At 46.5% G+C, this 23,766-nt stretch overlaps 1 protein-coding gene and 2 long non-coding RNA genes across 3 annotated transcripts; 2 read left to right on the forward strand and 1 right to left on the reverse strand.

The window, feature by feature from the left end:
- Window positions 1–2,441: 2,441 nt before the first annotated feature.
- LOC120323727 lies at window positions 2,442–7,027 on the reverse strand. The gene is made up of 2 exons (XR_005564511.1): window positions 6,185–7,027; window positions 2,442–2,892 (listed from the first exon to the last, which is right to left on the reverse strand). It is a non-coding gene; the product is annotated as an uncharacterized LOC120323727 (long non-coding RNA).
- On the forward strand, window positions 2,629–5,198 carry LOC113987167. The gene is made up of 4 exons (XR_003540399.2): window positions 2,629–2,696; window positions 2,790–2,888; window positions 3,878–4,046; window positions 5,061–5,198. It is a non-coding gene; the product is annotated as an uncharacterized LOC113987167 (long non-coding RNA).
- Window positions 7,028–7,249: 222 nt separating the features above from the next.
- Window positions 7,250–8,347, forward strand: CUNH11orf96 (chromosome unknown C11orf96 homolog). Its single transcript, XM_039383908.1, has 2 exons — window positions 7,250–7,291; window positions 7,337–8,347. Exon 2 carries the CDS (start codon window positions 7,598–7,600, stop codon window positions 7,958–7,960), a length of 363 nt encoding a protein of 120 aa, XP_039239842.1. The 5' UTR covers window positions 7,250–7,291; window positions 7,337–7,597; the 3' UTR covers window positions 7,961–8,347.
- The last annotated feature ends 15,419 nt before the right edge of the window (window positions 8,348–23,766 follow it).

Here is a 23,766-nt window from a genome sequence, read left to right on the forward strand (position 1 = left end):
TGCAGACAGCAGAAGATAAAGCAGGAGTGAGCAGAGACGTGATTTGCCAGAGGGTGTACTGGCCTAGATACATAACCCACAGTCCCAGCCTGGTGCTGGGTTTGTTAGGCTGCAGAATTTACATGGTTCCCAGTTCTTTCTCCCCCGTCTTGCTTTCTGGAGGCAGGTCCATGCTGGATTTCTGCACTGTGCCGAGGAGAAGACAGCCTGGCTGACCGGCACATCCATGCCTTTAGCTTGAGTTATCTGGGGGGGCTTGGAAAGGAGGGGCCACAAGATGCAGACTGCTCAATTTTTTGGAAGAAGCAAGGGCTGGTAGTGCAAGAGGGATTTAAAATTGCCTGGTGGTGTTTTCTGTTGGGAAGCAGTGAATGGCTGCAGGCTGAGCATGGCCAGGATGCAGCACTGGTACCCACTCAACCCTCCCCTGCTCAGGGGAGGGGAGGCAGCAGGCACATCAGTAGGGCAGCATCTGAAAAACTGTACCTACAGCAACCTTTGCCAATATCTGCGGTTTCCCAGCGTCGATGAAGTCATCACAACTCATAGCAGAGAAGAGATTGCTGCCTGGAACAAGCTGACAAGCCAGCCTGAAGAAATCCTCCCAGGCCTCAGAGCAAGGAGAGCGATGGAGTGAGGGAGTGCAGGTTGGATGCAGAACGTGGCAACTTGGTGCTGCAGCAGCCTGAGCATTGGCTGCTTCTCTGTAACTTCCCTATATTTTGAACTGATCATTTTTTCCTTTGGTGACCTCACCAGTTATCTCCTGGCTTCACTTCCCTTGCAGAGACTAAAGTGGCTCTATTTTACATTAGAAAAGCTGCTTCCTAGTGTTAAACAGAGCATTACTCAGCTTTGGGTGCTATAGGCTTTCATCTGACAGGGGTGAGGTTACACTTTTTTTTCTTTCTGCCTGTCAGCAATAGCACCACTCTGGCTCCCCTCTGCAAGGCAAGGCTTCAGTTGCTGAACCATCACTCAGCAATTTACTACTGTGGTTGTTGCAATTTTTGTCCAAAGTCCCCAAAAGGTTTAGAGACTGAGTAAAAAAGTCTCCAGGATTAGGTTACTTGAAGTCTGATAGTTCAGTTGTCAAGAAACTTCTGTTTTAATCTCTAGACTTTAATTGATTTCTGTCTTGATTGCTTACAAATAGGCTTAAAAAGAGAGGAAAAAATTAAATTTATTCTGCTGAGATATGTGCATGCTGTGCAGTGATTTTAGTTGCAGAAGAAAATGGAAGATAAAATCCATCAGAAGCACTAAGATCTGATTTATGGTACTGACTTAAGATTTTTAGTCTTGACACATGTAGATTTTCCTTTTGCCCAGCCTTCAAAGCATCTAGAGCCTATGTGACCATGGTCTCTGCTGGTCAGGCCTCCCCCCCAGTTTTGAGATGTGTAGTCAGTTTTGTCCAAATCTGAGAGAGGATGGGAAGTCTCAGAAATAATTCAATTTCTTCAGCTCTTGCAAAACTCAGCAGTTGGGTACAGAAGAGAAACCAAGACAAGCACTCTGTGCTCTGACAGGTGTGGGTTAGGCTGAGGATCCCTGACAAGGAGTGGGAGAATCCTCCTCTCCTCGCTGTCTTGCTGGTAGTATTTCTCCTCCTTCAGCTGACACACTGCCCAGGAGGCAGCACAGCATGCCTGGCCGTCGGCAATGTCACAGCCACCAGCTGGAGTGTGGACCATGTGGAAGGTTGGAAACTCTGAGGGTTCATCAGCAATGTTCTCCCCTGCACACAAAAAGGGTTTTTATTTTTTCTAAAATTCTTAAATAATTTTGTGGGACAAAACATTTCTTCCAGGTTTTGAACTCAGGACAGAAAGTACTGGACTAGAAATACTTATTTCTGCGCTGCTTAATGGATAGTATCACAGTAGCAGCTAGACACGGTAATACATCAACAGTTAAAGAAGGTTAGAGGTTAATTTTACTCCAAGTGGCAGCAGGTTTAACCAGCAGAAATATTCAAAGCAGTTAGTCACCTAATTTGTTTAAAGTATAGTTTCGTTCTTTAAAGAGCTGAGTTTTCTGCAATCACTTGTCTCCAGTTGTCTGAACCGCACTTTTATCTTGTATCCTTGTAGCACCCTGTCCTGATACATTAGTAACAGTGCTGGGAAAAGCTACCATCCCTCCTGATGCCTGTCGGGCCAAACAAGGGAAATTTAATGTAGCAATTTTTGTCGGGGAATACTTTGCAGCTCTCTTTCAAAACAAAGACTTTTGTTACTACATTTCCTGTTAGTGGTGTGGTGACAGCCAAATGCTGTTAACTTGTGAGGTGCTACTGAAACACACTGACTTTTCACTTCAGCTATCACTTTACAATTAAAACAGTTCTGTATAGAGAATAAAATAATACATTTCTGTGAGAAGCATTAATACATTCAAACATTTTAGTTAGTACTTTGTCTGAATGGCATTGGGCAGAAGCTTTATGGGATTTATTGCAGCTTCTAAAAAGTCAGGCAAGACTGAAACTGAGATATTTGAGGGGGTAGGAGCTTTGAATACACATACTTTGTATTAACTGTGTTGTATCATGAGCTTTTCACAAGTATTGACGAGTGTTTGTCACAACCTATAGTCGTAGTATGGGTATGTCCTCTTCTTTCAGCGCTGGCTGCTGAGCCGGAAGGAAATGGTCCCACTCCCGGACCTGGTCACAGGCGAGTCCCCAGCTGGTGAGAGGCACTGTCGGGGATGGGGAACACCATGATGTCCCTGTGCAAGGAAGCATTGCTGAGCTGGTGGGTCTGGGTCTGCTAAAATTGTAGTGGCTGGAACTGAGGAAGAGGGAACAGGAAACACAGCAGAGACAGGGAAGAGGAGGAGCTGGGCTTCAAGGATGGACTGAGGAGGATCGTGCCATGAAGGTATCTGTAAAGAGAAAAAGTTGGGAATCAATAACTTGGCTGAATTTCCTACTCATTACTTTAGGCTAATTTGGAAAGAAATTTTTCAGCTAAAATGGCCAAGGTACATATAAAAATTAGATATATAAAAAAGAGAAAAACCTTTTAAAATGTTATTTTGCTCAGAGAATTATCTTGAAACTTCAATAAGTGGCAAGATGATACCATTTCTGTGTCAGACTGCCTAGGGAGATGTAAAAATCCTTCCATGCACCTGTAGTTCATGCATTAAAACATCCAGTTTGAAACATCCCTCGGAGAACTTGCCCATCCTAGCAAATCCCTGGTACACTGGGAAGAGCTTTTACATGGAAGTAGCTTTAGTAGAAATAATTTTTCACAAGCTGCCTGCAAAGATCCCAGCAGGGACCTGAGCCTCCTGCTGCCACTCATGGGTACCTTGCTGAATGTATCTGCTCTCCAAGATATGGTAAGTGCTGTCAGGGAGTTTTCTCACCCCTCATTACCTGAGGCTTCCCCCTCATCCCATGCTGTAGGGTACAAAAATCATGGTGCTCAGGGTGTGAAGGAGAACCCTGGCCTGCAGGAGGCTGGAAGCAGAGTGTGCTGCAGAACAAGCCAAATCTTGTCTTGCCTACGGAAATTTCCAATCCTGCAGCTGAGGCCCTGCCAACGCCTGCCTGCTGCAGAGGGGAGACAGGCTTATTCCTCACCTATGCTGCTGGCTGCAGGGCTCCCCACAGCTGCCCCCAGATGCTGCCAGGCAGGATGACTCTTTACATAGCCCAGGGAATGCAAGGTGCAATTTCAAGTTTAAATCAAATGTGCATGTGTGCATGCAGACAAAGAGACAGGAAGACTCACTTTTAGAGGTAGCTTGTATTGGCTGCCTGTTTATTTGGTGTATCCTTTCCAGTTTGTAAGCCAGTATCTGTTAGACTGCAGTTATCTGAATGTTTTTATTACTATTTTAAAAATGGTTGTTTCAGGGCGTGAAATGTAGTGGAGAGGTAACAGCAACTCCTTCCTATGTCCTGACGGAAATGAATTCAACGAGTAGGACGCTGAGTGGAGATGTGCACAGCAAGGTGTGATGGCACAGCAGTATGGCTGGAAATGCCACCTGCCAGGACAGCAAGAGGCAGCTTTTACTCTCAAGTATGTTTTGAGGATATTTGAAACCTGTGTGCTGGGGATGGACTAAAGCATCCTGCTGGGAAGCAGCTTATGCTGCTGGCTCTCAAGGGGCCCCATCAACTCTGACAGCAGGGTTACTGCTCCATTTTGGGACATAAACTGTGGTGTTCGGGGTATTCACACTGGGATTGCCCAGCTACAGGTGGTTATCTCCCTCCATCCTCTTTTTAATCTTTCCCTTCTGTGGCATTCAATCTGATAGTCAGCAAGAGGAATAATAATTAATAGGCTGTGTGTGTTTTCTATCATCACATTGTTAAACGAACGAACAGATGACAAACTAATTTCCATAGTGCTGTTTCAGCAGTGCTACTTGTTTCTTCTCCTGTGAAACTGGAGTTCGAACTTCCCAAGGCCCCAAAAACACATTTGAAGTGTTCTCAGCTGTGAGTAAAGATTCCCTCCAGCCCCTGTGCAGTGTGCTGGTGTACAAAGTGACTTCAACACTGTACTATGCAGGACCTGATGATCCATGTGGCAGAGAGTGTCTGTAATCTATACCATGCGGTCACATTTCAATACCGGGAGCCACTGAGATTGAAGTCATGATTTAAACCACTGGAGTAAATATAGTTTTTACATTAGAGTGTTGCAGATCTAACTTGGGGGATTATGTCACAGGATATTTTTTCTGAATTGTCTCAAATAAAATCTTCAAGGCCTCCCGGTTATTACCATGGTGATCTTGCTCCAACTCAGCACTGAAATTTCCCAGAGCATTTTATAATCATATTTGTGAGGGATCAAATGTTTGCTCTACTTGAGTTTGCCTTCATACTGAACTTTCTGCAGGAAACCAGACAGGCAGTTGGGACTGGGGACACGTGTTGAATTTCAGATATCAAGTCAACCAGCCTTTTTTCGGTTGAACTTTGGATCCTTTTGGGCTGGAGCAGATTAAATTTACCTTGCTTCAAATGAATGCGAGATGCTTTTCTGACAGAACAAGGCTCCTGTGTCATCTCATTTCTGCAGGATACACATACTCAGCCCCAGAAGGCCTCCAAACTGGTCATCAGGCTTGTCTTCTTGGAGAGCTGTACTGAGGAAACAGTTTGGCCCTCACCGTGCTGCAGAATCAAGTTGTGAGGAATTAAAGCAGTTGTAAATGGAGCTCTTTGAGAGAAAGTTATTGTACGGCAGAAGGGCTGTATGGGCTAAATTTAGCCATTAAAATCAACAGCAAAAACACAGCCTTCTGCAAGCTGGAATGATTCAATTTGACCAAAAAGAAAATTATTCCCTTATTAAGCTAATTGTATCTCCCAACAAAAAAGGCTTCAAACTGAACCTGGCCCTAAAGCTGCCTTGGGGAGCCAGGAAGCCAAGAGATTGCAACCAGGTATTTCATAAAGCCAAGTCTCTTAATGTTTCTTTTACATTGGGAAGGGGCAAAGCAGCCAGCCTTCTGGAAATACACTAGCGAGTGCTTCTGCTCTCTTCTCTCCTTAAACTGTATTCTTGTTTCATTTTGTTCCATTTGAGACAGGGCTGTAATTTACAGGGATTTGTTTCCAGTGCAGGTCCCGAAATATTACCACTGCTAAGGCAGTTTGAAAAGAGGAAGGACCAGTCCTAAGCCTTACCCAAAGACAACTTGAGACTTTCTGATGGTGAATGCACAAAAATAAGGCCATTTCTGTGTGCTGGACTATGGCACAGAATGTATATGCTGTATGTAATCTTTTGGGTTTTTTTCAGACCATTTGTCTTTCTTGGCACAAACAACGTATTTTATGGCAAAATATAACAAACTCGCACTGTCTGCAGCTTGGTCATAGGACTCAGGGCTGCTGGAGTAAGTGTGTGTAGATCCCTCTGTGGTATAACTGGTACTGGCAATGCCCCGAGTACCTCCACACTGCAGTGCTGTGCTGGGTGTGCAACTGAACACTCACTCACTGCTCGGCAAACCCCAGGGTGTTGTCCTTTGTCCCCTTGGCAGCACAGACCAGGATTTCTGATAACGTTGCTAAGCCTCTGCTTCCTTCCCAGTTCCTAACTAAGCTTCAAAAATATCCTCGAGTGGGTGAAGCTATCCTGGAGAATGTTTTTATGGGAATAGTCTAACATTAACCCTGAAGAGGAGACAGACTTACCATTTCAGGCTCTTCCTACTTCATACTTTTCTACTCTGCTTCCCTCCGGGTCCTTTCCTATTCCCATCAAATGTTTTTCTTATGTTGTTGGGTTTTTCCATCACTGAGAGTCCTTGGCACACGCAGCTTTAAAGTGTAGTTCCAGCCGTCACTAATTTGCAAGCCTTTGTTTCAGCTCAGTAATACTTGTATGCCATTTTCTGTCTGAGAATCTGATTCTGCATTCTGAAGAAGAGAGCCCACAGGGGAATGGGAAATGTTAAGATCCCTTCTAAAAGGAAAAAAATGGAGTCACACTGAAGCAGGTGTTTAAGCTGTGTTAGAGGTGGCAGAATTGGGAACAAGATCCCAGAGTCCTGCTTAACTCTCAGCAGCTGATGTATCTTGCCTGGGACCATCCTGTGTGATCTCTCTAGTTTAGATCTGGGTCACTGTACCATTAGGGTATTCAGATTTGGGCTTGACTTGGGGGTTCCTTTAACCATGGGTACGTTACTCTGACGTTGATGATCAGCCGAAAGTTGCTGTGACGAGTCTGTTGGTACTCTTTCACGACCATAGAAATCATGGTATTGATTAAAAACAAATCAGCTGCGAGGTGAGATGCAGAAAGCTGAACTACCGCCCTGGATGTCCGGGACCCAGCTGAAGCTCCACTGGGCGTCGCGAGACAGGAGAGGGATGCCCTGGGGAGAGGGGTCCAGAGCAGGCGGCGGCGCCCGGGGGACAGGAGAGAGCGTAGCCTCGGGTGGGGAGAGGGAACGGGAAGGGGAGATAGGATGGAGGGCGAAGGCTCCTCCGGCGGCTCCCCCGCTTCCAGGGGACGCGGCGGGCGGGGGCGGCGGCGCGGGAACAGCGGTGCGGGGACACGTCAGGCAGGAGGGAGCGCCGGGCTGGCCGCGAGTGGGCTCCGCTGCCGTCTGGGCGTGCTGCCGTGTGAGCATGCTACTGTCTGAGCATGCTCCCGCGGGGCACCGCCGGCTATATAACATTGCCGAGCCCCGGCGGCAGCGGCAGCGGCTCCGCTGAGGCACCCGGGGAACATCGCACTGCGCCTCTGCATCGCCCCGCACCGCGCCTCTTGGCATCGCTCCGCACCGGACGGTACCGCACCGCGCATCTCGGCACCGCGCATCTCGGCACCGCGCATCTCGGCACCGCGCATCTCGGCACCGCGCATCTCGGCACCGCGCTCCGCTCCGCACCGCGCTCCGTATCTCACTGCACCGCACTCCGCTGCCCACCGCGCCTCTCCGGACAGCCCTGCTCCGCGCGGTACCGCACCGCTCCGCGGGGCCCGTCCCTGCCCGGCCGCCGCTGCCCACCGGAGCCCCGGCGCCCGGCACGGCCGAGGCAGCGAGCCCCGCTCCGCCGGCCCCGGCCCCCGCGGCGGGCGCTCCCGCGGGCGGCAGGATGGCCGCGAAGCCGGCCGAGCTGATGGGCATCTGCTCCAGCTACCAGGCGGTGATGCCCCACTTCGTGTGCGTGGCCGAGGAGTTCCCGCCGCCCGCCCGACCCGCCAGGGCCCCCAGGGGCAAACTGCGGCGGCCGCGGCAGTCGCGCTTCAAGACGCAGCCGGTGACTTTCGACGAGATCCAGGAGGTCGAGGAGGAGGGGGTGTCCCCTATGGAGGAGGAGAAAGCCAAGAAGTCTTTCCTGCAGTCGCTGGAGTGTCTGCGGCGGAGCACCCAGAACCTCAGTATCCAGCGGGACCGCCTGGGCAGCTGCCGCCTCCGCAACAGCCTCGACTCCAGCGACTCGGACTCGGCCCTCTGAGGGCAGCGGGGGCCGGCGGGACCCCGCCCGGCTCGGGGGACCTGGCGGGACGCGACCGGCGGCGGCGGCACGGACTGGGCTGCAGTGAGCTGCCCCGCCGCAGGCCCAAGAGCGCCCGAAGCGGGCGGCCGCGTTGGGATGTTTTCTAAGAAAGCGCTTGTATCTTCGTTTCTATTTGATTGTATGAAACTCTCCATTTAAAAGACAAAAAAAAAAATCTTTTCTATTCGTTAGAGGAAAATAGCTGTTTTAGATGCATTGAGCTGCTGGACTTTATATTTATTTTTGCATTTAAACTGTTGACTGCATTAATTTAATATGTTTCTACCTGAATGTCTGTTATCATTTCCATAAAAGAGTAATAAAATCCGATATATTTGCACAGTACTTATCGGGCTGTCCTTGTTTGGGTGATCCAACTGTCCTCCTTCAGCTGCCTTTCCCCTTTGTAGGCTAAAGGGATTTAAATGCTGTCGGTAGCTAGTAGGGAACCAGCAGCGCTTTCCTCGGGGATGCTGCTCGGAGTGGTTTTACAGTCTGTACTGTCAGGTATAAGCTACTGAGACAACAATCAAGTTAGATGGATTTTAGACAACTTTTTTTGCTTCTTTGAGATCTTTATGTTAACCTGAATTGATGGTTAAGGAGTGTTTGTAACTGGTTGTGTCTGAGAACCTTAATGCAACTGGGCAAGCCTCCTGCATTCACAAAAGTGCATATATACTTTCTGTTCTCATCCAAGTTGGTTTTGTCTCTTCTCCCCTTCCCCTTCTGAATTATTTAGTGCTGCAGGTTTAGTAATTGGGTAGAATGTGATTTTATTTACTAGAGCAAGTGGTACTATGTGGTCATGCTTCTCTTGGAGTTAAAAAGCATAGGGATTTTCATTTGTTATAGGACTGAAGTTTCTGTGAGGCTTCTGCATGTGTGTGTGTGTGTGTGTGTGTGTGTGTAGGTGCATGTAAGATTTTCTCTGTCCATGGCATATGTGCTGAGGAGCATCTGAAGCTCTCTGCAGAATGAAAAGCAAATTCCTGGGCTGAAAATATTCTCACTGTATTTTTTCCATTCTCTTGAAATATTCTTGTGCTAATAGTGTGATCCCGTGGGAGCATCTTTCTGCAGGGCAAGCCTCTGGCAGTTAGCAGGTATTAGATGATACTGAGCTGTAGCCTCTAACTAATATTTCTCTGGTATGATTTTCTGGGGAGTTATGTCTTTTATGTCCTGACTTGAAGCGCAATCATACTGATCAAAAGAGAGAGGTAAGGGCTGGAACAGAGGGAAGAATGGACATGGTGCAGGAGAACAGGATGCCTAGTTAGGACTGCAACCACAGAGTTGTACCCTCTGGGCACTGAAGAAAGCAGATGACTTGAACAAGGAACCCGGTGGTGGCTGCCGGCTCTGGCACAACTGAAGCCTGTCTCTCTCTAGTTTAAAGCTGAAAAAAATTAGAGGGCATGGGGGGTGGCTTGGTTTTGAACAAGTCCTTCATCAACTACAGGAAGAGTTTTAAAACTCCCTTGCAGTAGGAGAGCCATCTGACCTCCAGCACCAGGGGAGGGTTGTGCATGGAATTCAGCAGGTAAGGAAACAAATCTGGACTCTGACTCAACCTCCTTGTAAAAAAAGCATTAAATTACCCTATCTGTCTTCCTGTATGCAGTCTGTGAAACAGCTTGTCTCCCTTTGCCGTTAGACTGTGATGATCGCTTTCTCTGTAGATGCAGTACATATATACACAATATCTATGCACAAAGCAAAGCAACTTGACCTCCAGAACAGCTTTCAGTCAGACAGGCAAACTGGAATCAGTAAGACATAATCAATTACCAGCAACTGGGCTTATTTTCCTCAACAAATTCCCAATGTTGTTACAATTTTGGGAGTTTTGGGTTTGTGGAAGGGTTTGCAACATCTGTGGGAACATTTAGCCATGTGCCTAAATGTTGCATAATGTATGCAGTGAGCTAATGAGCTCCATAAGATTTCCAGAGGTTGAATAGCATCTTTTCCATACTGCAGGTTTTAGGTTACTTTTCAGTCTCCTTTTGCTTTCACCTCTGGTACAAATCCCTGTGACACACAAAGTGTGTCGTAGCTTCAAGAGGCTGTGAGTGCATGATCCTTGTCCATGCTCATGATTTCTGTTCAGCACCTGGGATTACTAACCCTTCCCATCCCTGCTTCATCCTGCAGCTGTGGTACCACCACACAGGAGGCACAGGAGGCTGTGCTGCACCAGCCAGCAGTGGAGCATTGGATACTCGCTTCCTGGAAGGGGGAAAATACGCCTGCTTCAAAAGACAAATGTGGGTGTCAACACAGAGGACAAAGAGGATTTGAGAATTTGTTGTAGCATAATCTTTGGAGAAAATGGCATATTCCAGTCGTTAGGCTGAATAAATAAGTTTCTCTTCAACTGTTCTTTGCTAACATTTTTCTTCTCCATTTCAGATTGAATAACATGGGAGATGCCAGTGCTAAATATAGGCTAGTGTTTATCTTCCAAACAGTTACAATCAAGGCAAAAGGGTGAAAAGCCAGGGTGATTTAGCTCTGTCCTGGATAGGCCTTCCTGAATACAGCTGGAAAAATAAACCTCCCTTCCAGTCTTCCTGTGCTGCTAATTTTGAAGGTTTCTCTTGCAGTGTTTTTTAGTGTCATGACTATCGTGACTATCTGTCCTGTAAGGATTTCAGGAAGACCTGTTAATTTCCCTTTAGTGAGGGTAATGACTGTACCAAAGGGTTCTGAGTCTATCACCCACTCCCTAGGCTTGAGATGTGGGTCGTACATTTCCCTTCATCAATTCACAGCTTAAAAGCATCCAACAGATGCCACTTACAGTGATGCTCAGCATGGCAGTGAGTAGGCACAAACATTCCATGTCTGCACAGGAAGGAGCTGGGAGCCAATCTCTCATGGTGCAGCAGGAGATGTCTCAGGGCAGAGGGGAGACTGAGCATCCCAGGAGTTTCTTCAGCACTATTTTTCCAAGTTACAGGAAATTGCACAGCAAATTTGTCTTTAATGGGACTGTCTTTTATTCTCGTATCACTTCATGTGTAAATCATTCTGTCCTCTGTGGCAAGAGGATCATCCAGTCAGTAAAAGCTTGAACTTGAAAGCAATTTTTTTACTCTCTGTTTTGTGTCCAGTCCCCTTCAAGCCTGTCAGCATTTCTCCCCTGTGCTTGTGTTGAAATGCTGTGTTAGTGTAAAGCTGATCATGCTGGCGTGGTGGATCTGTACCTCTGCACCTTACTTGGCCTGACCAGTGTAGAGGGGATCTGAACAGTGTAGTATTGTTGCTCTACTGGCATCAGGGGAAAAAAATCCTCTTTGTACATCTTATGGACAAGGTTTTTCTGCTCTTTTTGAAAACATTTTAGCTAAATTTAACTCAGTAATTCATGGAGGATTTCTGGGTGCAATTTAGTGTTCACTTCAAGAGGCTGAGGATAATCTCCTTTCCTAGCTGTGTGTGCCCCATTTCTGCTCTTGGATAACTTCTCTTACCCCTGAGTTTCCAGGGATTCACTGGGGACACTTTGGAGTGGAGCTGTTATCAGGAACAAATATGACAAGGTGCTTGCAATTCCTGCAGGTTTCTGTGCTGGGATCCTGAAAATGCATTTGCTTTAGGAGCTGGTTAATGATATCTTGTGACCTTTACCTGTGCTGTGGGTCTGATTCTGCAGCAGCACAGTGGACGGACTGTGGGACACTGCTGTGGGTAAGAAGCACCACACAACTGTTGTTACCTAACCTCCTAAGTGACAGCAGACCCGTGGGACGAAACACAAACTCAGGCATCTCTTTAATTGTCAGGCTGACAGCGAACAAATTGCAGTGTAAAAGGGACTGATGGGTGAGCTCCAGCAAATCTGATTGCTGTGGTTTCTCAAACGTCAGCAGTGCCAACCATTTGCTGGCTGCCCTCCATGAGGTTGTGGCTCCCTGGCACTGTTCATAGACCTCAGTCTCCATGGCTCCCGGTCTTACGTGCAGGCTTTTGAGACACCACCAGAGAGATCAGCATGGTTCTCCAGGCTGCGTCTAGGCTTGTTTAAACCTCAGCTCCCATGGCATGGCTCAGCCTGAGCTCTCTTTTGTACATGGGACTTGCATTTCTGTGGGGGAAAAAAACCTTGGGGAGGTGCAAATAGTCTGAAATCCCTGTGCAGAGCTCAGACTGGCAGTGCAGTGATGGTGCCCTGGATTTGCGGTTTGACTTTTCACAGCCATCTTAAATAGAGCGTGCAAGCTGTGTACAGTGCTTCAGCAAGACTGGCTCCTAACCGTAGGGGTATTTTTTATGCTGTAAAGATGCAAGTTTACATCCTGAGCAGAAAATAATCAGGTGTCCAGTAATAACACAAACAAGAGTATCTCCCCTTCTCCTGAAGTAGGAGGCCATTGCGCAGTACAGGGAGGTCACCATCTCAACCCTCCAGGCTTTATCAACAAGTAGTACGTGGTCTTTCACTTCCCCTTGAGTAGCCACCTGAAGTCAGGTGACTGAATTTGGAGGACTTAATTAATTGTAGGAAGGAATTAATTTCTAAGCAGCATCTTACCACATGTATGCATATATGTGTCCCTGTGCCTGGTCTGTCTAGTCTAGAGTGAGTGCTGCTAACAGCAGAGCAGCCCAACCCTTGACTGTAGAACAAAGCACCTCCAGATATTTAATTGACAGTGCAATTACTTTAACTGGTACCAGGGGAGAAGGAAATACTTCCTGCAAAGCCAATAACTGTGGAGTCAGAGTCATGTAATGGTGTCTCGTGCCAGAGCATCAGCTTTGGGGCTATTAAATGTGTGAACTTAGTAATTATGCAGTTATGACTCCTGTGTTGGCAAATGCCATGCTATGTTATAAATAGCTTAGGGACAGATCCTGATTTTGGCTGCACTGGTGTCAAATTGGCTTTGGTCCAGCTGTACTCTGGAGTTGATCTGGATTTGCTCCTTGTGCATTCATACAATTTGATGATGTCGCTGAGCATGTTTCTGGACTGGCTTGAAATGTCCAAGACGCTTCTCCCCTGCTGCATCATGCCCAGAATACTCTGAAGCTTCACACAACCTTACACAACTTCAACATCCTTGTGCTTTGGAAGCAGTGTGGATGATATATATCCACTTGGCTGGGACATCTATTCCCTGCTCCCAGATGGAGCAGGAGCCAGCAGCAATGATGGGGAGAGGCTGGGGCAACTGGAGCAAGAGGGGAGGGAGCTTTCCTCTGTCTCCTCTGTGAGTCCATACTAATATGAGACTGCAGAAGACTTTCTTTGAAATCAAACCAAGGTTCACCTGGATCCAATTTCAAACAAAACAAGATCTACCACAATAATTTATGACTCTGCCTTGAACAGAGATTCTCGGTTTGGAATTGCTTGCATTGAAGAGGTTGAAGTTATTTACTAGGAACTTGTGAAAGGGAAGTTTTCTTTGTTGGAATGATTTAAAACACTGTTGTTGTAGAAGTGTTTTATTGGTGTTTGGGTTTTTTTTTCTTTTTTTTTTTTCACTTCATGTGAAGAAAATGACCTTTCTTGGGCAGAAGAGAAGGTGACTGGTGAGGAGGGAGAGAGGGAGGGAGGCAACACAGCTTGCTTGTGAAACAGCTCTTGGCTAATACAAAACCATGTGAAGGTTGTTTATGTGCCTGTTACTTTTAATCCTGGGTTCTTGCAAGTGAGTGTTTTCCTTTTGAGAAGTATTCGGAGGTCTTGACCATGATGCTTAAAGATCCATGTCAGTCTCTTTTTACAACAACCTCTATTGTCTGAGTGAGCTTTCATTCTGATGCCTTGAATGTTTCAGGGGAAGTTCAGCAAGTTAACATGGTTTTTCCACTGTTTCTTACATAAAAGCAAACAGCAGAAAAACAGCATCAGAAACATAGGTTATCATTCATGCTTGCTGTTAAACATTTGCTGTTGAGTTGGATGCATTTCAGCTGTACATGACTGGCATTTGTTGGCTGGGAATGTATGCTCCAAGGTTCTCTGTGTTTTGGAGGCAGGTTGGATGGCTGAGTTTTGAAGGGGTGGAAATACACAGAAGCGTGGAAACCTGGAAGAACACAGCTCTGTCACTTTGCAGAGAGGCAGTTAAGGGAGATTTCTTTTGGAATGGACCTGCTGGAGCAGAACCAAATGATGTGGGGAGAGAGAAGGAAAGGAAAGGGAAGGGAAGGGGAGGGGAGGGGAGACAAAAATACTCAACCTCAGAGCAAAACTGGATGTAGCCTTCCTGCCTAAAATGGCAAATGAGCCTGTTTTTAATCAACTTCCATTAGGAGTACTCCACAGTTAATGCACTCTTGGGATCCAATGAAATGAAGAATGAAGTTTTGCCTGCTTTTTCAACTTCTGAAGCATATTGGCAATTTTATGTGACCTTTTTGTTTGGGTTTTTTTTTCCTAAAATAAATGTGGGAGTTACCGAGTTATCAACCAACTCCTCCTTTTCCCAGAAAATAAAACCAAAATAACCAATCCACTAGTTTTATGAGTTTAGTTATTAATTTTATGAATGTGTCTATGTATGTGTTTACTGCTGGATACAGTGTCCCTATGTATTTTTACCATAAAGTTGAAGCAAACAAATAGGCAAAACAGGAAAGGGGGCAGGATCACTGAGATTTCTGCTTAGTTTTAAACACAAAGGCACTCCATGTCTCAGAATAAGGGTGCTGGCAGCTGGGCCTCACAGGGTTTACTGCTTGTCTGGGGACAGAATATGGTCTTGTGCTCTCAGGGAGAGATGGAGAGTCAGGGGAGAGAGTGCTGTTCCCGATCCTGCTGACGATGCGCTGCCTGATCCTGAGCAAGCTGCTTCTCTCTGGACCTCAGTTTCCCTGTAGAAAGACTGGGAATTGATGAGGCTCAGTTTGTTAATCCATGCAGATGGACATCTTTTGGTTTGCAGCCATGGGAAATATGTTTGATTGGCAAATGGAAAGGACCTGGATTTATTCAGAGGACAAATGCCCAGCAATATGATGTCATGGTTTAAAAAATCATGGCTATGTGGTAAGATCACCTGTACCAGAGAGGAGGCTTTGCTTTGCTGAAGAGCATGGCACAGAGCCCAGGCTCCTCCAGTCCAGAGTCATAGAATCATAGAATGGCTTGGATTGGAAGGGACCTTAAACATAATTCAGTTCCAACCCCTTTGCCATGGGCAGGGACACCTTCCACTGGACTAGATTGCCCCATCCAACCTGCTCTGGAACACTTTCAGTGATGGGGCATCCATAACTCCTCTGGGCAGCTGTTCCAGAGTCCCACCACCTTCAGAATAAAGAATTTATTTCTAGTATCCAAGTTAAACCTGCCCTCTTTCAGTTCCACCCGCTGGAGGCTGCGTGCAGCCCCTGACTGGCCAGAGGCACCTGCTCTTTGGGGACACACACACACTTTCTGCTGCTCAGCAGATATTTTTGGGAACTGGGGAGAAAACAGTGTTCTGCCACTGCTGGTGAACCATACTAGGATTTCAGCTGAGGAAGCTGATGAATGGTATATACACATAACGGGATTGTGTGAGGCCTTCTCAGGTGTTCCATAACCTTGCTCGGGAACCTGAGACTGGAGGCTTTCCTCCTTCTGCTGTGTAGGGATTCAATGGTGTTTCTATGTTAGAAAAGGGCTTATTTTGCCATTGTGAATGTGAGTCTGGATCAGGAAGGAGTGGAGGGGAGAGGGCAGCATTGCGTCTGAGCTGAAATGTGGTTGCTTCAGGAACTTAGTGGAAAGCAACTGACCAGTAGGACATCAAAGTACATGATGGCTGAGTAGGTCAACCAGTGAAAGAAAACCTGAACTAAACAGTGTCAGTAAGTAACACAGAGTCCTTACAGGAAGAGGTGTCATGTTTCTGTAGGATTCTGTATATGACCGGGGTCCAAAATCGTCCACCCAAAGGGGATGTTGCAATGGATGAGCTATTCTGACAGAAAGAAATTGCACAATAAAAGAATAGCAAGAATTTTCGCCTAACTTCATACAGACTGAGTAAATATTTACAAAAGGGCATGATGGTGATGCTATGTTTTTGTACTATAGGCAGTGCTTCCTACAACAACAAGTCTGAGAACCTACAAGCTGCAGGGTACTCTTGATTTTGCTCAAGGAGTGTACAGATGCAATGAGGAGGCACTTTGCAATAGAGATAATCAAGCATTCAAATTTCGTAGCTCTATAGAGTGAAACTTCCTCCCCCCATCCTCTACATTAAAATCCTAGCTTCAAGGATAAAAATTAAAGAAGCCAAAGGAGTAAAAAAAGCTTGAGGATATCTAGGTTCTGGTTATTAGGAGTCCATGATAAATTTAACTACCAGAAAGACTTTTCAAAAAGAATAAAAATAGCTAGCATAGTTAAATAGCAGATTAAAGAATATTATTAGAAGTAAAAAGATATCCTACAAAAAGCATAAGTCATATCCAAAGGGGGAAAACAGAAAGGATCACATATATGGGGATGTTAAATGTGAAATCATAATAAGACATGCTTAAAAAAAGATCTTGAAGAATGGCTTGTAAAAAGCCAGAAGCTTCTGCTAAAAACTTTTGCAAACACTTTGGAAGAGGAAAGCTCACTAGAAAGTCTTTGGCCCCCTGGCTAAACAGAGACTAGAGTGAACACTCAAGAAGAATAAGACAGTATCATAAAATCTAAGTCTATTCCCTGCAACACTGTGAACTATGTATATTAATCTATTCCCTGCAACACCATGAACTATGTATATTCGACTATATATTCAATACAAAGTACTCTAAATCAGCAGTTATTGATGGTGAAAGAGATGCTGGAGTCATTGGGGATAGTCGTTGCTGAGCAGCAAGTGGACTTCAGACTAAGTGAAAAGAATGTTTACAATTACTAGGAAAGAAATCAAGGGCAAAACAAAAATCCTAATCTGGCAACAGTCTAAAATGACAGTGCTGTGGTATCTTGAATATTCTATTTAGGTTTAGTAAGGAAAAAAAATTCTGAAAAGGATCTATATTTCATGCTGTTGAACAGAAATGTAAGAGTCGGACCTTTTAGTTTGAAAAAAAATAACTAGGAAGAAAGGAGGGAGATGCAGGAATAATTTTTGAAGATCAGTAAGGACCTTCTTAATTGTTTCTGACAATACAAGAGCTGGAACAGTGTGTAAGTTATGGGGCAGCATGTTTAGGACAAATGAAAGGAGATACGTTTTTTTGCACAATGAATAACAGAATCCACTGTCAGAGGATATTGTGGATGCCAAAAGGACTAACCCACTCAAACTCCTAGGAAACAGGTTTATGTAGAGATAGTAATGATCATATGGGGATGGGTGACAGAGGCTCCCCAAACCACTGGCATACAGAAGCGGGTGCTGCTGAGTGATGTGCTGGTGCTTCCCTGCAGCCTGTGCACATGGCCACTGTTACACCCAGGCTGAGGGACCTTTATCCAAGGGGTAGCAGCCTCTGGACACCGCTGAGCTGCTACCCAGCTGTGTTGAGTGCCTGAACTGCTCTGGGGCATAGTCCGTCCAACTGATCCATCCCGGGTGGCCCCACAGCTCCCTGTCTGGGCAGAGTGAGGGCAGGTCAGGGGTGCTGATCCCCTAACAACGCTCCCCCGGCAGTGGTGGGAAGCTCTTGCCCAAGGCAGTCTTCATGGCTGTGGTGGAGTAACAGCCCCTTCCCCACATGGCCCCAGGAATCCAGCAGGGATCCAACAGGGAACTAGCACTGGGGTGGTCCCTCCAAGAGCATTATAGGTACCTGCCATGGAGGGGAGTGTTCAAGGCCATGGTGTTTGCCGTACAAATACTATGTTACAGCCGAAACTGGGGGAAAGTTTTGTTAGGAGCCAGGTCCCCCAAGGTTTGTTGCACTGAGCCACCCAGCTGACAGGGCACCTTCACGGGTGGGCAGAGGTGAGAGGCTGTGTGGTCCTGTGCAGCCCCTCTCTGCCCTGCAGCGATGCCATGCCCAGCACATGCATTTGTGTGTGTGTGTATGCTGACAGATTTGGTTGCTTTCAAGCGATTGGAAATTCAGCTTTATGAGAAGAAAGCAAAGATTTATGTTCTTGTCCTCCCATGTCTGGGTCCCAGTGGACGTGATCTTTATCTCCTACCCTGTGTTTAATTCCTGCGTAGGCACTTGGAGACTGATCTTAAAGTGAGCATCAACACCACCCCCAGAACATATCTAAATAAAGTAGAAGTTGAGTGTTAGCATATGGTTATTTTCCAAATGCCATGTTGGTCCTGCTAGAAAAAATGGTTATTTTCATAAGCTGCAGGGTTAATATTTCAGGGGGCATGATTACAAAAATAAAATAGATGTCAAATAAAAGGAATTGGGCCAAATTTTACAATGACTAAGTAACTCAATAAATGGAATTATATACTGTGTGAGAAATAAATCATCCCAGAATTTGGCTCAGGGTTCACTGCTGGAGCCCAAACAATAATAACAGGTAGATTGGAATTGTATGTGAAAAGCCAGGACTGTGCATTTCCCTGCTGTTACCAAATGTGCAGTGCCTATTTTTATCAAGCACGTTCCTGACTCATGTACGATGGGCTGAATGCCCTTATCACTGTGTGATGCCCCTGCTTCCTACACAAACAAACTCATACATGTGTGCAAGGTCTTGGCTGATCTTTGTAGCTTGGTTTGACGTATTTCCTGCTCCTTGTCTGCTGGGCTTGACCAGGCTAGTGAAACTCTGGAGAAGGTTCTCGTGTTGCTCAGCCCATTGGACCCTTATGCTCAGATCTTTCCAAGTCTCCTTCTTGCTTGGCTCCCCCAGTAGACCTGTGCCTGTGGCTTCCTAGCACTTCAGAATAGATTCACAGTCTCAGAGGGTCAGGACCACCTGAGTGGGAGACAGGCTGGAGAGGAAAGCTGCTGCTGTCTGCAGTAGTCCCTGGCACACCAAGGCAGGAACAGGATTACCTACGGAAATCACTGGGGCCAAGAGGCCTTGCTGGCTTTCCTGCAAGAATTGTTTGCGCTTCTCCGTCAGGGCCTTTGGGTCTTTTTTTTTAATTTTTAATGCTGTTCAGATTTTGAAAAAACCCAAATGCTGGTAAAGCAAGAAAGTGTCAGGGTTCTCTTGCCGTCCAAGGGCCCTTGGAAGCCCTCTGGATCCTGCCCATCCTTAGGCTTCTGTAACCTGAAGCTTGCAACATGCTGCCATGTCCTCTGTGAACATCTTAAGACCATGCTGGACTTGAGGGCTGTAAGGAAAACCCACTAGGCCAGACTGCAGCAAGCTGGCTCTGCTGGGCTTCATTGGGCTAGCTGCAGACCGTGAGCTACGTGCCAAGCTCCTCCCAGGCTGCTCTGGTTCATTCCCCGCACATCAGCAAGGCTGTGTGGAAAAGAGGACAGGACTCAGAAACTTTGGGGACTGTTCTGTCACACCTCCTGCCATTATGTCCCTGTGAAACACCCATTTTGGGGTTGTTATATGCCGTCCAGCCCACAGAAAGCTACATCTTTTGGCTATGTTCCTCAAAATACAAATATGGTTGACACCATGCTTAGCTCAGCTTTTCCCAAGTACATTTTGTTTTGTGAAGCTCTGTTTTGTTAATGTTCCCAGATGAATAAAACCTGCCCCAAGGAAGCAGGGCTGAGACCACAGGGCAGAGCACCTCTTCCCACAGCTGTATGCCCCATCTGTCACACAATGTTCTGCTCTTTTTTACCATCATCCCAAAGTGAAAAAAAAATCATGAAAAGCTGTAACTCTACTTAGTGTTTGTACTGCCTGCCTGCTTCTCCCCAGTCTTCCCTGTGCTGGCAGCTCTGATTTACAGCCCAGAGACTGCTTGTCTCTGTACCCCAGCAGATTCACATTTTCCATTTTGCTATCTCTCAGCCTGATGCTTGTTCAAGTAGGACAGCACATCAGGCTCAGCCTCCTTAGCAGCTTATAAGTACATCACAGTTCTCAAAGCAAGGGTTATTTTTACCGTCTCCCTCTGCTTATTGATGACACTGATCTGAAAGCTCCCACAGTGGTGTCCCAGCCACCAGACAATTTGGTCAACAGCTTCCATCTTACCAATGAGGTGGGAGCATCACATGGACAGACTGGGTGAAGGTTGCCTGTGCCCTGGAGACGATGAGGCTTCTCTCCCATCCCCAGCCTCATTTCACGGTTCCCTCGATGCAGCCTCAGCCAGAATCAGGCCTTCCACGTGCTTCACCTTCTGTGTGCCTGCAAAAACCTCTGCACCATGCTTAATGCATTATGGAGATCTCTTATCCTATCTCTAAGTGCCACAGCAAATAGAATTAAATGAAAACATTAATAAGTATATATTTCCTGTGAAAATGTTATGGTTTTTTGTTTTGTTTTGTTTTGTTTTGTTTGTGGGGTTTTTTTTTGTTTTGACAGGAAATTGATTGTTACTTTTTTTCTTCTCTATTGATTTTTCTTTGCCCAGCTTAAAAGCCTGCTTTTGATTAAATCTGGGAAAATCTAATTGTGCCTGTCCTGCAGCAATGTCTCATGGGAGGCACAGCTCTGTGGCCTGATGCTGCCCTTCTCTTGGCTGGGGTGGGTGAGGGCATCCCCTCCCCACCCCGGGGCTCCGCAAGCCTCATGAGTCAGTGCTGTCTGTCAGAGGAAGGGTGATGGCATGCAGAGAAGGAGGTGTACTCTTTTGGGGGACCTGGGCAGAAGGGCAGTGGGAGATGCCCAATTGACAGCTGAAGTCAAATTTTCAAAATGCTCTTCTTTTGCTTCTTTCACCGGAGACACAGCCTCTTTTTTTTGCCTCTTTTTCAGTCAAACTCTTAGAGCTGCCACTGATTTGAGGCCAGCAGAGCCCAATGTGAAGGCAGAGGGCTGGAAGGAGACACGTGCTGCTACACATCAGCAGAGGCAGTGGACTGAGGTAACCTTTGCAATTACTCCTGTAAAACTGTTCGAGTGCCTCTGTCAGAGTCTTCAGACTTCAGAAAAACATTGTTAAGACTTTTTATTTAATGCTGCTATACTAGGAAAGCTTTAGGGCTCCCTTGTTTTAGCAAAACACAGGAGGCTCCCTCTTGCAGGAGACTGAGTGCAAACATGGGAGCATCCCATGGCACAGGCACAGGCACTTGCCTGTCCTGGGGGTACACATTGCTTGCTCACTAATCTTGGGGCCACAGCTCTGGTTAAAGTCTTCCAGTGCAGATATCTAAGCCCAGCATGCCTCAGCCTCGCCTGCCTTTGGGGATGGTTTAATGTGATGAAAACTTAGAAAGAGCTCTGACCTTTCTGTGTTGCTCCTCTAGCATGGTTAATACAGTCCCAGCCCCAGCTACTCTCGCTGTGTTACAGCTCCTGCGAGATCCTCCAGCCACCTGCAAATGCACCCAAACACCCACACAAACACACACCTTGTAAAACATGGGTTACAACCAACCACAAGGCCCTCTCATTTTATACACTGCTTACAGATGCGTGCGCTAAACGCTAATGCAGCACATCCCATGCACCTCCTGCTCGAGTGCACAAACTTACAGCTTTGTTTGCCCTGGCACTACATGTGTATAGTGAATGCAAAATATGTCCTCATGGCATAGGGTTTGTCTTTCAAAGAATGCGACTAACCTTTGTGTGCAGCAGAACATGAGTTGCACAAGACAGAAGCTGCAGAGGATGAGAGCTGCCTCCAGCCCAGTTTTGCTGAGGGGTGGCTGTGCTGCTGGAGCAGATTCATCTGGCCCCCGCCAGAGCCAGAGCTGCCAGCTGAACACAAAGACTCCTTGTAGTCTGGGGCTGCTGTGGCCAGAATGAGCTAAAGAGAAAAACGTTGCATCAATATTTACCCGACCCACATGCACAGCTCCGCAAGCCATCCATAAACGTGTGCACTTAGCATATACCCTGCACACACATTTCCTTGAGTTTCTGTATGTAAATCCATAAGATCCATGTTGCCCTATGCAGCATACATAAAACCACGTGCAGGCTCCCACACGCATTGCACACCTAAGTGCCAGAACTACACATTTCATTGAAAACCTCTCTGTGTGGAGGAAACTGCAGCCTCTGGCACTGTCCGTAGGGCAGGAGCAGGCAAGGCTCTTAGGGATGACCAGTGTGTAGAAGGCAGACCTCAAACTGAAATGCTACTAGGATTTTAGAGGTGGTATAGCCTCTGGTTTCCCTGAGAGGCACTTCTGACATGTCAAAATCAGCCCTTGGCTTGTTGAGAAGGGACCTACGAACGCACAGTGCAAGTGCTTGCTGTCCTTGAAATTGAAAAGCCATAGAAAGAGCCCAGATGGCCCTCAAATGACGACTGTTTGTCCTCGGATCACGGTCACCATGTTTTAGCGGCAATCTCACAAGGACATAACCCAAAGCTTTGAATTTATATCTCACCAGGCTGGGGGGGGAAATTTCTGGGGTCTTCTCTTGCCCCATGAGTTTGAAGTGACCATGTAACAAACTGAGGGATTCAAGTGGGTTTTGCTGAGGTACAACTTCCGGAGCAGGCTGGGCTCCTGCTGGCTCAACTGTTTTCATGGTATATACATCAGCCCAACAAGGCTGAAGCAGAAGGTTAGAGCTCCTCTTGTCTTGAAAAGCCACTGTCATAGCATGCCTATGAGCCAAGGTTTCAGCCCAGGTTTCTCATACTTTAGGTACATGCTGGAGGAAGGGAACAACAAGCAGGTCCAGGACAAGACTGAATGTGCAGGTGCCTGTTAGGAGGAGGAAATTTCCTTGGAGGAAAAATGGAGGCATGAGTAGTTCCAGTTAAAGCTCTTGAGATGGAAAATAAAGAGCAGAAACCTCAAATATGTTGTTCTTAGCATAATCACTCATGTACCACACTGTTCTTCTTCCAAAAACAAAATCAGAACAGCATTACCTTATGGTAATGTGGGATTCTGAATGTTGTAGCTCAAATACTTAAGGTTGGAAAGGCCAGGTGAGATAAGTACTATTTGTTCCAAAAAACTTGAGCGTTTTGGGAAGAATTCTTTCTGGATGCAACATGAAGGTATCAGAGCTGTCTTTTCCATTCTCTCTCCCATCAGGAAAGCTAAACGTGGCAGAAAAAGTAGTGTAAGATTAGAAGAAAACAGAGGTGAATGCTACAAAGACTTGGACACTGTGGGCATCTTTGTTGACACTTGATATACAGCAGTGCTGAGCCTGTGACAAGCTGTGGAAGCTGGTACTGTTCTGCATGCTGTGGAAAACACAGGTTACACTGTGAAAGAAGATGATGTCTGATAGCATCAGGCTACAGGAGAACTAGGAAGGGCGGGTTGGGCTCTGGGAGACTTGCTGCGCAGATGGGCAGCATGGTGATACACATGAAAAAGTGTCTTCTGGGACACTGTTTTGTCCCTGGTCACACCACTGAGACTGCTTCGAGCCCTACTTCATGCTTCCCACACTTCCTGTGAGGCCATATCTGAGCTGAGGTCAGGCTTCCCTTGCTGTTAGCTGTCCTGGGACAGGAAACAGCAAATAAAATCCAAGAGATAAATGGTGTCTGCTAATCCTTTCTGTGTGTCCCAGCAACTTGGATTTGTTATTTAACAGCCAGCAGCTCTCCATCTGTTTCCTGGAGACAGAATGCTCAGCTCCTCACATATCAGGTTCCAGCAGATAGGAATCCAAAAAGGCTTTTAGAAGAGAAATTTCTGCTCAGTCATTGGTTATTGATCAGTGGAAAGAACAAAATGCTCCACATGCAGTGGAGACCACATATCTTTGTATCTTTAGCAATAAGATCAAATACTGACTTCTGAAGTACAGCCAG

The sequence above is a fragment of the Pipra filicauda genome, unplaced genomic scaffold, assembly GCF_003945595.2.
Source record: "Pipra filicauda isolate LSUMZ 115617 unplaced genomic scaffold, ASM394559v2 scaffold32_size4067784_pilon, whole genome shotgun sequence".
Lineage (NCBI taxonomy): Eukaryota > Metazoa > Chordata > Aves > Passeriformes > Pipridae > Pipra > Pipra filicauda.

What these genes read in the sequence shown, in the direction of transcription:
- CUNH11orf96 (XM_039383908.1), top strand. Translation starts at nt 7,598, where the DNA reads ATGGCCGCGAAGCCGGCCGAGCTGATGGGCATCTGCTCCAGCTACCAG.